Source organism: Eurypyga helias, unplaced genomic scaffold, assembly GCF_000690775.1.
Source record: "Eurypyga helias isolate BGI_N326 unplaced genomic scaffold, ASM69077v1 scaffold17425, whole genome shotgun sequence".
Taxonomy (NCBI): Eukaryota; Metazoa; Chordata; class Aves; order Eurypygiformes; family Eurypygidae; genus Eurypyga; species Eurypyga helias.
The window spans coordinates 39,041-52,819 of NW_010249708.1; the positions used below are offsets into that span (position 1 = coordinate 39,041).

General features: G+C 38.3%; 1 protein-coding gene across 4 annotated transcripts in view; it reads left to right on the forward strand.

Annotated features, from left to right (window-relative positions):
• Positions 1-201: 201 nt before the first annotated feature.
• Positions 202-13,779, forward strand: part of CDK17 (cyclin-dependent kinase 17) — a 52,455-nt gene continuing 38,877 nt past the window's right edge. For 3 of the 4 annotated variants that reach the window (XM_010151467.1, XM_010151468.1, XM_010151469.1), the window contains exon 1: positions 202-319. In XM_010151467.1, the coding sequence (XP_010149769.1) occupies positions 202-319 (118 nt within the window). Of the gene's footprint in view, positions 320-4,835; positions 4,875-13,779 lie in introns of all 4 variants that reach the window. The other variant, XM_010151466.1, reaches the window with a different exon arrangement.

Below are 13,779 nucleotides of genomic sequence, written 5' to 3' on the forward strand. Positions count from 1 at the left end.
TAATCCTGCTTTAAGGATATTGTTTTAAGGATACGTTGCATATTGACTGAAGTTTCTGTAAGCCTTGTTGCGTTTTGATGTGAGATAATTTAATTTTTGTTTTCTGATGAACGAATTTTTTCCTCACTTTTGCCTTTTCTTTTTTTCTTTTTTTTTTTTTCCCTCCCCAGGCTTCCTTAAGCCAGACTTAATATTGATAAAATGAAAAAGTTTAAGAGAAGACTTTCCTTAACCTTGCGTGGAAGCCAGACCATTGATGAATCGCTGTCTGAGCTAGCAGAACAAATGACAATTGAAGAAAATAGCAGCAAAGATAACGGTAAGCTTGCCTTTCGCTTTCCAGAAAATGCAAGAATTTTGACAGGCCCCACTCAAGTGGGTGCTGTTGGGTTTTATTGCAGTTTTCACAATTGCATGGACTTCCTCACTAATCTGTTCTTTTTGATTTATCTTACATCTGACTACCCTAATTTTTTTAACAGGTTGATATGTTGTCACATACTGGTTTGGTTTGCTTTGCTTTGATATTAAACTGTTATGCAGCTATTTGTCAAAAGCTACCTAAATGGATACTTTTATGTGGTGTGCAGCAAGGATCATAGATAACAAACCCGTTATTGTATAAATTCAGTGGGTCTCACATTAACTTCATATGGCTTCAAATAATTTTTTTCCAAATATCATTGTTTCATAATATAATTGGTAGTAATTGCTTAAGTATTAGAATTAAAACCATATACTTTATCACTGGTGATACAGTGCACTAGTCTGAGAATTCTGTCACCCCTTCATGTCTCTGAGTAGTACTTCTCTTCAGTAATATGAAGGCAGCTAGAAACACTCAGAATAACTAGCTTGTCCATGTTCTTATGCAAGTCTTTGGCTGATCCCATAAATGTACTGGCTGCTATAAGGTTCGCATTAATGAGGATGCTGCTTTTGAATGCAAACCGCAGTAATAATGACTGGAAGAGATTTTGTTGCTTTGTTCTTTTTCCTGGGCTGCAGCTTTTAAGTCATGTTTCATCTTACATGCTGAATAGTGTTGTTTCTTGCTCTGCTGACATCTAAGATTGTCTCAAGTATCAAGTGATCTGAATTGTTTTTTTCCCCACTTCACACCAATAAATGATTCTGAATTTTCCAGTTGAAAACTGACAGGGATGGGAAATTTGAGCAGAAGTAGAGGTTATGGATTTGCCCTGCAGACTTTCAAAACCCCATCCAAAATCTGTTGCATACAAAACAAAGCTATTAATATTTTTCATTTTTACCCTTAAACCTGGTATATTCATTGCTTTTGTCCTGTCTGGAAAAATGTTTATTACAACTTTTATGTGTTGGTACAGCAAGTCTACTCAAACAATAATTGTAGCACTGATGTAAGTACTTTATGAGACTCTGAGCAGTTGTCCCACATAGTTTCACCTGTATTAGCCTTTGTTACTGATTCATATTTTATTCAGACCTGTATATACTTCTGATGGATTGATTTAATTATGCAAATAAGTGGTAAGAATATTATTTTCATGTTGGGAAATAAGCATAAAAAATTGTCACCAGCATCAGTGAATGTAGTGAACTGGGTTACTGAATGGATTCAGTTGAAGACTGGATCCAGGAAGAATAAAAAGATGTTATTTTAAACTGGATCATGTTCTGGGTGCCAGCTTAAAGGGGCAGAGGACACAGTAACTCATTTACAAAAGCATGAACTTACACCATCTTAAACCATGTATGAATCTATTTAAAGTTTATAATATTTACCTGGGAATTATCTCAAACAGGCATACTTAGATGTCTTCTGCATGCTTATCACCAAACTTCGACAAAGTTAACTTCTCAGTAGATGTTTGAAGTGATAACAATACAGTCGAAGAAAATGTTTCTAATTACAGATTCTTTTTTTAGCTTTTGGTACTCCTTTTATTTTGCTTTACATGTTATCTCATTGGCTAAAAGGAAGCTTATATGCTAAAGTTGTGTGATATGGTACATGCTGTGCTTATAACTGCAAAATGTTGTTAATGTCTTAGTAGAGTATCTTTGGATGCTTTGAAGTGTTCTTGATCCTCTTGAAAGAGAAGGATCGTAAATATAAACTGTACTGTTGCTGTGTGTAACCTTTAACTCATTTTATGTAATTCTAAGAAGTTTTACTGACATTTGCTTCCTTTTTCTGATACTCTGGAATGCAGATATTGGTATCTGTCCTATCTCTGATCTTGCAGAGATGAACAGGATACTGCTTTGTGGAGTTTTGTTTTACTTTGTTTTTCCTTTCCAACCGTCCTTTTCTTATAAAGTAGGGTTGGAAAAATGCTTGCTACACCAGCTAGTCCTGCATTTCTAAAGGAAGCTCTAACTTTCCCAAAAGTAGTTTTCAGACAGACCATAGGAATCAGGGTTTGGGCAACAACAATTGCTGGGAAAAAGAGTTGGGAAACAAGTTCTCTCTTTTGGTGAAAGACAGGTTTTGTAGAGAATTTAGCCTGGAAAAAATCCTCCCGTGGACATTATTTAAAAAAATTGCTTAGAGGAGTGCTTGAATGAGGAAGGTTTGTCTCTGCATCCTGTAAAATCAGAGTGCTAAGAAGCCTGTACTGACTTATAGTCAGTACAGGCTGACTGACTCTCGTCAGTCATGAGAGTCATGTGTCCGACTGACTCTCGGACACATAAGCAGATGTAGTCTCTTGAGGAATAGTTTATAAGGTGATAGCTGCATTAAAATCTTGAAAGTGCATGTTCTACTGGGATGGTGCTGATCTCAGAAAGCAGGAGTAACCCTCTCCCTAGTTCTGCTTTTAAGAATAAACAACTCCTTTACCCTGTGGAACGGAGAAACACAAACGTGCCCGGTTCACGGGCTTCGGATCTGTTCTTAAAGGAACTTAAAAAGCAGAGCTTAGTAAATCAAAAGCAAGCAAATATCTTGATCTACAGAGGATCAAAGTCAGGGATACAAACAGTCTTCAGAAAGTGGTTTTTCATATGTGGTTTATTTTCAACCGTTATTACATCATGAACTTGAGAAATGAGAGTTGAAGGGCGTTGCAGCTGTTCTCATGCCGGAAGGCAAGGATAGACCCCGAACACTGAACGCCTTTACAGCAGAATTTTTTCCTATTGTTATTGTCCAGTTTTGTTTTGGTTTGGGTTGTGTTTTTTTCTTCGGAGAGAATCAACTGCCTTGTCTCCTGTCATTCCATTCTGATGGCCGTGTTCACTGAAGGATGTAATTTTATACAAGCTAGCTCTTTTCTTCCTGGAGAACAGCTGTGTTTCTGGATATGAGAGGTTATAGAGGCTACATCCATAGAAACTCCATCTGTGCTGACCAGGGATCCACACTCATCTGACTCTGGTGTTCACGTACGTGTACTGTAAAATCTTTATTACGAAGTTGCTGTTCAGCACTGCAATTCCAGATGTACATCACATGTACACAGTATCAGGAACCTTATCTTAGGGTCACCCTTTTGCAATAACCTGCCTTGGTCGGCCCTCCGGCACACGTTTCCTCTCCCAGAATAATTGCCTCTGATTTCAAGTAACTGCTGATCTGATCCAGAGACCTACCTTGTCATTAGCTCCAGCTTTGAGTAGGTTGTTTGAAGATTTACTTTGACAGAACAGTATTCCTAATGCAGAATAAATTGTCCCATTTGCAGTTCAAAGACATAAAAATAGATACATAACTTTTAATTTCTTTGCTGTGTATTGATACCACTGAATCAGCTAACCTTTTGTATGCAATCTCATTTCATACACAGCCTCCTTCATCGCGTGATGTCAGTGCCATCTCAGTATGCAGCACTCATCCATCAGCAGCAAAACGGGATTAGCGGGGATCAACCCATATTGTTCGACGCAGTAGCACAGGGCTATAGCACTGAATGTAGAATAACCAACAGTTTTGCTTTTGGTTTGGGGTTTTTTGGGAACACCATCAAATTGTTTAGTGAACAGAAAACTATATATAATTAAATCTGCCTTACAAATTATGTTTATCATAATTGGCTTCTGGGTGAGGAAGCATCACAAAATCAGATGCATAAACCATAAAGAAGAGGGACCAGGGAAATGCCTGATACACATCCGAAGCCCTATGAACTGTGGACTGGGTGAAGTATACTTTGGGCTATTCTTGCATCTGAGCACAGAAGATTTTGTGGTCCTTGTTTCAACATATAAAATCAATTAGTTGGATTTTTTGCTTATTTTTCATTCTGTCTTGATTCAAGCACACTAACAACGTGCTGGCTTGGTTTTTTAATTCTAGATTTTTAATATATCTGTTCAGATTAATATTAAAAATCCTAAATGGTAATTTGTAGCCGTTGACAACTAAATTTGCTCCTGAATTTTTTCCTTGCCAGTGACATACTAATGAAATTTAGCTAGAAGTAGCATTCAAATCATGCATATTTAAAGCTCAATTAACTGTAAAATTTATGCAAATACTTTAAATACATACGAATTTGCTCTCTAATGAAAGCAAAAAATGTGGCCTTATTGTCTAATACTATAAAATATGTTACTGTAAGCTCTGGCATGCTTTTAAGAATAATTGCAAGATATGTTAAAAAATACATCTGCAGCTCTTGCCTTAATATATAAGTAACTTAGCCATTCTATATTGCCAGTGTTTATTTTTCTGTATAGACATATGCACATATACATACTAAACCAAAACAAGTCGGGTTCTGATAGAAATGGCTTCATGAATTTGTAGACTAATATTTATATCCATTTGGTCTGCTTTAGCACAGTGATGTGATCATAGGATCCAGTCTCACAAACACTTGCATAATTTTTTTGTAATTTTACAGGTGTGAGTAATAATGGAAGGATCAGCTACAGTAAAGTGCGTAAGTGTTTTTTAGGTTTAAGGCCTTTAATGACTAGATACTACTCTGCTAAGAGGAATGAATGTATAAATTTGACACATTGCAGTACTGTCTCAGAATATCCAAATGTCTTTGTAGTTGTAGTCATTTCATTTCATCTTCAGTACAGCTGAGAAACTCCCATTCCATCTGCCACGTGTGATTCCTTGAGTATGGAAAGAAAACAGTGTGTTGCAACATATTTCCAAGATGTTCTTGAATTGAAAATATGAACAGAGGAGTACTTACTGGTAATAAATCAATACAATTCTCTGTTGATACCAGAGGAAAGTATCAATACAAAAATACCAAGGGGAGGTGGGGAGAAATCACCAAAAGTGCTAGAGCTCATACTGGAGCTACTGATTACTGCAAATAACTGGCAGGTGTCACAGCTACATACTGAACCTTGTACTTGCCCCTTAAACCATACTGATGGATGTTTTTATTATAGTCTGTATGTACCCTGCTCTGCTGTGTCATACATCAGTTTTTGTTATTACTGTTCAGTATGGTTTCTCCATCCCACGTACGCTGCACAACATAGTGTTCTTTCTTCCTTTCTGTTTTAATTTGCTTCTTCCCACAAAACCTGGAGGTTCTATTCATGTGTGGAAGTGGTTATAAAGTCAAATGAGCATGAAAATTCAGTGCCTGAAAGCATGCTGCAGAGACCTATAGTCTTGGGATGGGGTGGGGGCAGTTGCCAACTCGTGTTTTCCTTCACAAGCAGAATGCAGCTTTGGCAGGAGAACATGGTGCTTAGATGCAGATGTGGACTCTGTAAATACACCATATTTCTGCTGCTGTAAGCTTACTGATGGATGTGCAGAGATTGGTTCTCAGATGGCATTCAGATGGATTTTTTTAAATACAGAATAGGAAAACAGACATAACTCACCAACACAGCTGTTGTAAGTAGGGCAAAAAGGAGCCAGTTCCTCTGTTTCCTGACCTGGTTGGTATTGTGACCTCAGAGATATTTGTGTTGGGAGGTACGGGGTAGTTGTGTATACAAGGCAAGGTTAGACGCCAGGGATATTTGTATCTTGGCGACGATGCTGACTCACATCGATTTTAAATTGTACCTGAGAGACTGTTCTGAAGGATTTGGTGTAGTGTGATGCCTTCTGGAGTTAGGCTTTTTAAAAGGAAGATTTAGCAACTGGTGGTGTGTCATGCATAAATGATAAGAGGTACAGGACTACCATGCCTGTGTTCAGTACGTGTTCTGATGACCAGAAGTTACCACAGACTTCTACAAGGACAAGTGCAAGGTCCCGCACATGGGTCGGCGCAATCCAAAGCACAAGTACAGGCTGGTCTCAGAACGGATCGAGAGCAGCCCTGAGGAGATTGACTTGGGGATAATCGTGGATGAAAAGCTGGACATGAGCGGGCAGTGTACGCTGGCAGTCCAGAAAGCCAACCATATCCTGGGCTGTATCAGGAAAAGCGTGGCCAGCAGGTCGAGGGAGGGGATTTTCCCCCTCTACTCTGCTCTTGTGAGACCCCACCTGGAGTGCTGCGTCCAGCTGTGGAGCCCTCAACATCAGCAGGGTATTGACTGGTTGGAGCGAGTCCAGAGGAGGCCACGAAGATGCTCAGAGGGCTGGAGCACCTCTGCCATGGGGACAGGCTGAGAGAGTTGGGCTTGTTCAGCCTGGAGAAGAGAAGGCTCCGGGGAGACCTTATAGCACCTTCCAGTACCTGAAGGGGCTACAAGGAAGCTGGGGGGGGACTTTTTACAAGGGCCTGTAGTGACAGGACAAGGGGTAATGAGTTTAAATTGAAAGTGGAGAGGTTTAGATTGGATATCAGGAAGAAACTGTTCCCACAGGGGGTGGTGAGGCACTGGAACAGGTTGCCCAGAGAAGCTGTGGATGCCCCATCCCTGGAAGTGTCCAAGGCCAGGCTGGATGTGGCTTTGAGCAACCTGGTCTAGTGGAAGGTGTCTCTGCCCATGGCAGGGGGGTTGGAACTGGATGATCTTTGAGGTCCCTTCCAACCTAAACCATTTTGTGATGATTCTATGAAAAGTACTGTCTTGAGAATTATCTTTTCAATAGTAGAAAATACATAAAACTGAAGGGCAGAGTTTTGGCTTTGAATATTTTTCATTTGATTTGTGATCCTCTTTGCCTCAGTACCTAGACTGAAGGCAAAAACTTAACTGTATGTGAAGTCACTCTCAAAAGGCTTCTGCGGTGTTTTTCAGATGTCTTGATCTCATTTTTTGCATTGTGTATGATCTCTTGTGTTTGTAGTTTAAACAGACTCCTTGGAAAAATTTCTGTCCTTTTTGTCCCAAATTGAAGGGGAAAAAAAGGTTGACAGGATGTTACAGTGCCTTTTAAAAACAGTACTTGATTTTTGGGAGAAATTTGAAGGCTCTGTTTCTTTAGGTTTCTGTTGCAACATTTCTTCAAAGGGGCTACCAATATTTTTTGCCCTTTGTCTTCCAAGTGAAGAATGTTTGCTCTACACATGACTGCTGTAATCAAATGGATTGATTTTGAGCAATGGGAGGAATCCCTTGAGGTTCTGCCAAGTTTTTAATATTGTAATAGGTTCCATCTTATTATTTAATGAATAAATAGAGTTTTAAGTGGTTTTGAGTGATTGCACTGTTTTTAGAGTGACTTAATATTTTCCTGGTAATGGAGTCCAAGGAAACAGCCCTATAAAATAATGTATAAATATACAGTATTTTATACAATGCTGCTCATGCAGCTCCCTGAGAGCATAGATAAAGGAAACATATAGATGCTTCAGGTTATTTAAATATTTTTTTTTTCTATGGGAGCCATCACCTGCAATCAACTAATTTTACTGAATAGGTCTGACAGCCTTAAAGCACTGTAATTAAATATTGTATAGTGCAGCATACCAGCTCAAAAATGTCAGAAATTCACATGCTTAGATTCCAGGATTTCTGAAGAAATAAAGGAATTTTTGATAATAGCTTCTTCATGAAAACAGTTTTTTCAAAATATTATATACTGCAAGTCAAAAAAAACCCAAACCAGTCTTAATGCCAATAGACATGTAAAAATTGAGTAATTATTAATAGAGCATATATTAAGGTTAGTTAAGTGAACATGTAGTAGATGATGACAAAATATGATTGTTACATGACTAGCATTTAAGACAGTTTATAAATAATTTTAAAAGGTTAACATGGTGGATCACAAGCTTCATGAATGCGGGGCTGTTTAGAGAATGCATATTTAAAAAATGTAAAGTTTTGACATTTCCCAATTCTTTATCAAAACGGAAAAGAAAAAAAAACCCAAAAACAAACCTTGGGAGTTTTCTGGATCAAGGTGAGGTCAAGGTGGGTGGAAAAGAAACTGTGTAGAGTCCTTTCCTATAAAACCCAGTGGCTGATTCTCGGGGCGTTCAGTGTAATGTTGTAGTTGAGCCAGTCCAAAGTCAAGCTGCAGCTAAAAGTGGTGAGTGAGGTTCTGCCTCCACTCTTCTGTCACTGCCCGTGCTCTGTGTGCCCTGTGATGATCTAGTTCAAAAACCTAAATCGAAATTACACTTCTTTTTTGCTGGAGGAGGACCTTGAGCCACCTTTTTGGTAGCAGCAGGCTTGCTGTTGCACAAAAGTTCATCCTTACTTAGAATGTGGAGCATGCCTGGGATCAGTCCCAATTATATATCCAAATCAGAGACTGTAAATGCTAGGTCTGTGCTATCTGTCTTTGATTAGAAAGAAACCTCCTCCTGTGTACTTCATTTGTATGAGATTAAAGTATATATTAATGTATTTGTATGGTTTCCACGTCCGGAATAGATAGTGGTTATTGAATAATACATTTTCTTGCAGACTTACTCAGCTTTATCAGAGATGCTTGATTTAAGGGAAAGTGTCACCATGTATGACAGGTGAATTTGATTCTTTATTTAAACTAGCTGAAGCAAATACCATTCCAAAATTTAGGCAGTGAAATCTGAAAGCCAGCTTGTTCTTTTTGTCACATAATGGAAATACTCATGGGACAGAAAAAGAGATAGTTGAATATGTGGTATTAGATATTCATAAAGTGTGTTTTAAAATGCATTTACATTCTGAATGAAAACACTTTCTTTAATCCACCAGTTGACTGACGTGTGACAGTATGTCAGTTGCTGGGGCCTTGCATGGAAATGCCCGGCAATACTGCAGGGTCTCTGGAACTCAGATTAAGTAAATCCAGTTAAGTAAATCCAACACAGGGAAGAAAGTGGTAGTGTCACTCTTTGTTAAGATGGATGGACAAGGAAAAGAAACATTGGAGATTTATTGAAAAATTGTTCAACTTGGGAGTAATTTCAGGTCAGGGTTTGTGGTTAATTTAAATTGCAGTTAAAGGAAAAAGAGGAGACATCTTTATAACCTCATAAAATAGTTGGTTTTAACTAATTCCTCAGACAAGCTTCTTGGTTATGTGCCCTATTGTTCTACCAGAGTTTGGCAGTTCTCATAATGATGAAATAAAAGAATCAGTTCCACTTATGTTCAAGCATAAATTTCTGTCACTTCACAACTGAAAGATTTCAGCATCTCATTTGAGTTATGTTCTGTTCGTGTATGTTTGTTAGTATTGGTGTTGGCATTATTTCAAACTTAGCAGAGCACTGGTACCTTACTGGGTATTGTATTTTCTTAAAATATATGTATGTATTCTAAAACAGATCAACAGCATGGTCTACAAACTCTTACAACATTAGTGAGCCCAGCTGGTGCTATTTTAAACAGTATTTTCTTTGAGAGGTACTGTTGTAGTTACTTTGCATTATGCCAGTAATAACAGAAGTTTGAATGATAGGATGCAAAAAACCACAAGAAATTGATCCAAACGAAATAAACCAGCAGCTCAGCATTTGCCAAGCTCCAAAGTCAAGTAATAACAACAGTGCAGTCAACATTGCATTGCTCAATTTTAAACCTTGCTGAGGATGCACACTTAGCAAGATGACATGGATGTGGCATCAAAAAACTGTGTGTGTGTGTATTTGTGTATGTGTGTACATATATAAAATTGAAAAAAGAAAAAGCAGGGCACGTTCATATTTCAAGAAGCATTCAGGGGCATTGAAAAGAAAACCACGCGTTCATCCTGTACACCAGTATAATATTTCTAAATATTCTCATTCAGAATGTTTCTGTTCACTTTTCTCACGTTTAAAGACTAGATTTACGTGACATCTTAGCAGGTTTCATAATAAATTTAAGAATTGGGCTGACATTCCTAGGAAGATGAGTGAAAAGGTGAGTGAAAGATGAAGTGTTTTGTAGCCAAATTAGGATAATGTAACAACCACCAACCAAATGCAGTTAATACAGAACCACTCAGAAGTCACACCTTCAGCTTGCTTTTGCATTTACAAATGTTTGAGCTTGGAATTACAGACTCTGTAGAGCAGAGCAAGGAAAGGAGGGCTGCAGAGAAATAATTCCTAAGGTGGTTGCTGAAATGGTGGTGCCGGCATGAGGCAACGCGAGCGAACTGCGCAGGTGCTGCAGGCGCCTTGCGGTGTAAGGACGGCTGGAGTTCTGCCTGGCTGCTCTCCTGTTTCTCAGGATGGCATTTAAGGGCGAGTTGAAGATCAGAGCCCAAAATATAACTATTTCCCCAGAGTACTGCACCAGTTTCTAGTTGAGAGACTTCCTGACCTAGGTACGTCCGTGTGCAGTTAGTAACCCTGAGCAGATTGCTTGTTCGGTCTCCCCTTGAGTCTAGTGAACTTCTGATGGTCTCAGCATCCTGTGGCGAGGAGTTTCCACAGGCTGGGTGGTGAGGAGAGCCGCTTCCGTGCACCACATGCAGCCTGCCACGGTTGGCTTTTTCAGTGGCCTTCGCTCTTGTGCCGGAGGAGCCGGTGGATGCAGCTGATGTCCAGCTGTCCTCCTCAGCCCCCCTACAAGTCTGTGGGGTGTGTCATACTTCTGCGGCTTTAATCTGTTGGAGAGAGGAGAAACAGAACGGTGCATGATATTCAAAATGCAGTTGATTTATGTACTTACCTAGTGATTTTCTGGTGGTTTTCTACTTCCCTCTTAAGTTCTATCAGTCGTTTTGGCTGTGGCCGAATATTAAACCAACAGCACCATGAAAATACCTACTGTGGTACCAGAAACACCTCCATCATGTCAGCTGAGCCTTTAAATTACTGAGTTATAGTTACCAAGTAGAGTGACACTAACAGAAGGAATGCTTGTGAGTTTTAGGTAGGGGAAACTTCTATTTTTAAAGACAAACCAGACCTATAATCACAGAGATAAAATTATAAGCAGTAGTTTATAGATGTAGGTAGTAAAGGCATTTAGCTTTTACAGTTTTGATTCATGTTATTCAGAGACGCAGCAGTTGCATTAAATTCACACCTTAAAACCTGCAGCATTACCCTTTAAATGCACTGATTCAACATATTAATAATACTGTAAAAAAATGAATTCTTTAAATGATTTAAATGAAATTGTAACCTTGAAAGAATTACTTGGGGTTCTTCAGACAGAGGGAGTTAAATGCTTTTTTTTTTTTTCCAAGTATTTTCGAAATTTGAAATTTGCACAAAAATAATAATAAACAGTCTGGTAAATTCATTTCCAGCAAGAGTTTGCTTGATGATTTTAAGTATTTGTTTCAGGTTTTTGCGATTATTGTCACGTTTGCATGGAGAAAGCAGCACATGATGTGAACATTTCTTTAAAGGTTTCTAGCATACAACAATGCAAACATAACTGTATGTAAAAAAAAATACCCTTCCATACCATAGTTCTGTATGTTATACCATCATACAATGCCATGTGATCCCTCCATTTTGTAAACTAATGTGTACTAGGATTAAAAAAAAAAAAGTACTGTTAATACTTCTCTCAGTCAGAAGTATACTAGTAATCTGAGAGGTTTTGTAACCTTCATTTCATTGTCTGTAGGTAGTTATGCCTGTCCTACTCCATGACCTAGATTATTCTTGCTAAATTTTATAATGGGCTCCATAATTTAGGGCAGTACTTACGACAGTGCAGGAAGGTAATAATTGTCTATGATGGCAAAATTTATTTTTATATAATTGGATCTTATTATGTCAACCATTTGTCTTTGATTTTTATCTAAAATTTTTGTTTACTTATTAATGTTATCTGTGTTTATCCCTATATTTGAGCCGAACTTTTCATATGTTAGGATGTCTTACGAATTTTGTTTTAAACCCTGAATATGTGCAAACCTACCAGTGTCATGAGGAAAAGAATTTTTTACTTTGATGCAGAATTTGCATTTTGGTGTTCGAGACGGTAATCTTGCCATGGGAGATAGATGGCAAGCAGCAGTCTGTCCCAGCACTTTGCTCAGGGTTTAGCTTACCCTCCAAAGCATAAGGCTGTTAGCACAAGTGACAGGGCTAAGAAACATTTGAGTGATTTCTAGCAGTACATTTCCATACTAACAAAAAAAAAATCTGAGAACTTTCTTCCTAGGTTTATTATTCGGACTTTAAAACAAAAGAAAGAAAACTGAGGGACTTCTGCTTTGCTTGGTGTAGCAGTGCTTGGTCAAAGGGAGGAGAGTTTTGTTTCCTAGAGTTCATAAAACTTTAGTTTTAGAAACAATTAAAATGAAATAGAATTACACGCTTAATATATAATTTATTGCTTATATAAGGAATGCAGATGAAGTAGTAACTTTAAAATTATGCAGCCTTGCCACTAAATCCCACCAGGCAGCATAGCTATAACCAATGATGGCTGTCTCAACAGAACAAACTGTGTACTCGTCAGGTGTTTGGATTGTCAGCATTACCATTCATTTGTTCGGCACTGTGTGGAAACTCAGTGTGAGCTTTTTAGTCTAGAAGGTGGATCGAATTCAAACCAAAGATGAGTAAGAAAGTTAGGAAGCAAATTTTAATGTATAGAAGGTAAAAGCAGTAGTTGTGCTGTATGTGAACTTAGGTTTACTGTCATGTGGAAGTAGTAATAGATTTTACTCAAAAACCGATGAGGGATTTGCTGCCTGCTGCCCTAGGATAAACCTGTTGTCAGAGGCACACAACAAGGAAGCTGATACCACTCTTAGATGAAAAGGGATGATGCAGTGTATTAGAATCAGAAATAAGGATTTGGGACAGAGATGTGCAGAGTTTTGAAGCTGAAGATGCTGATCATCCTTCATGAACATATACATGGATGTACAGTGTGTTTTTCCTCGTGTTCACCCACTTCGTAGCTCTATTTATGAGGGATACAAATGGAAAGATGCAGGCAGGTTCCTATCAGTGCTGACGTATCCTTTCACGTTCTGTTTTCTACCTAAAGCAGTTTTTTCTTTTATTTTTTTCTGCAGCAGCTGAGTTAGTGACTTTTTTCCCCTTACTATATTATTCATGTTTATGTGCAAAAATTCCTTGCATAATTATTTTTTAAAGTCCATGGCCGATCCTTGGGTATTTCTGTCTGTACTTCAGACCAATCATCATAATATATCCAAAAGGTTTTTGTACATGTGCAGAGGGAAGGGATTCCCTTCAGCATCCTGTTTTCCTTGGTTTATTAGGTATTTGTTGCTGTTACTTTCCTTCACCACTGAAATTCTGCTTTCCATAAAATAACTTATCCTAGCTATAATGTTCTTATCTTACTTTGGAAGGGAAAGGAAGATTTTTGGGGTCCCTGTAAATGAGAATGTAAGTTGGGGTGATGAAATCCCATATGGCTCCCTCTCCCGGTAGGTGTGCATGAAGCTTTGAGCACAGCCTGGCTGCATTACACCCTTGGGAGGAAGGGTGTAATTAATTAATTAATTTCTTGTATTAATTTCTTGTATTAATTACTTCTTCAGTGGTTCTGATAAGTCCAGTTTTGTGACATTCAACAAAAGCTGACGTCTATTATGCT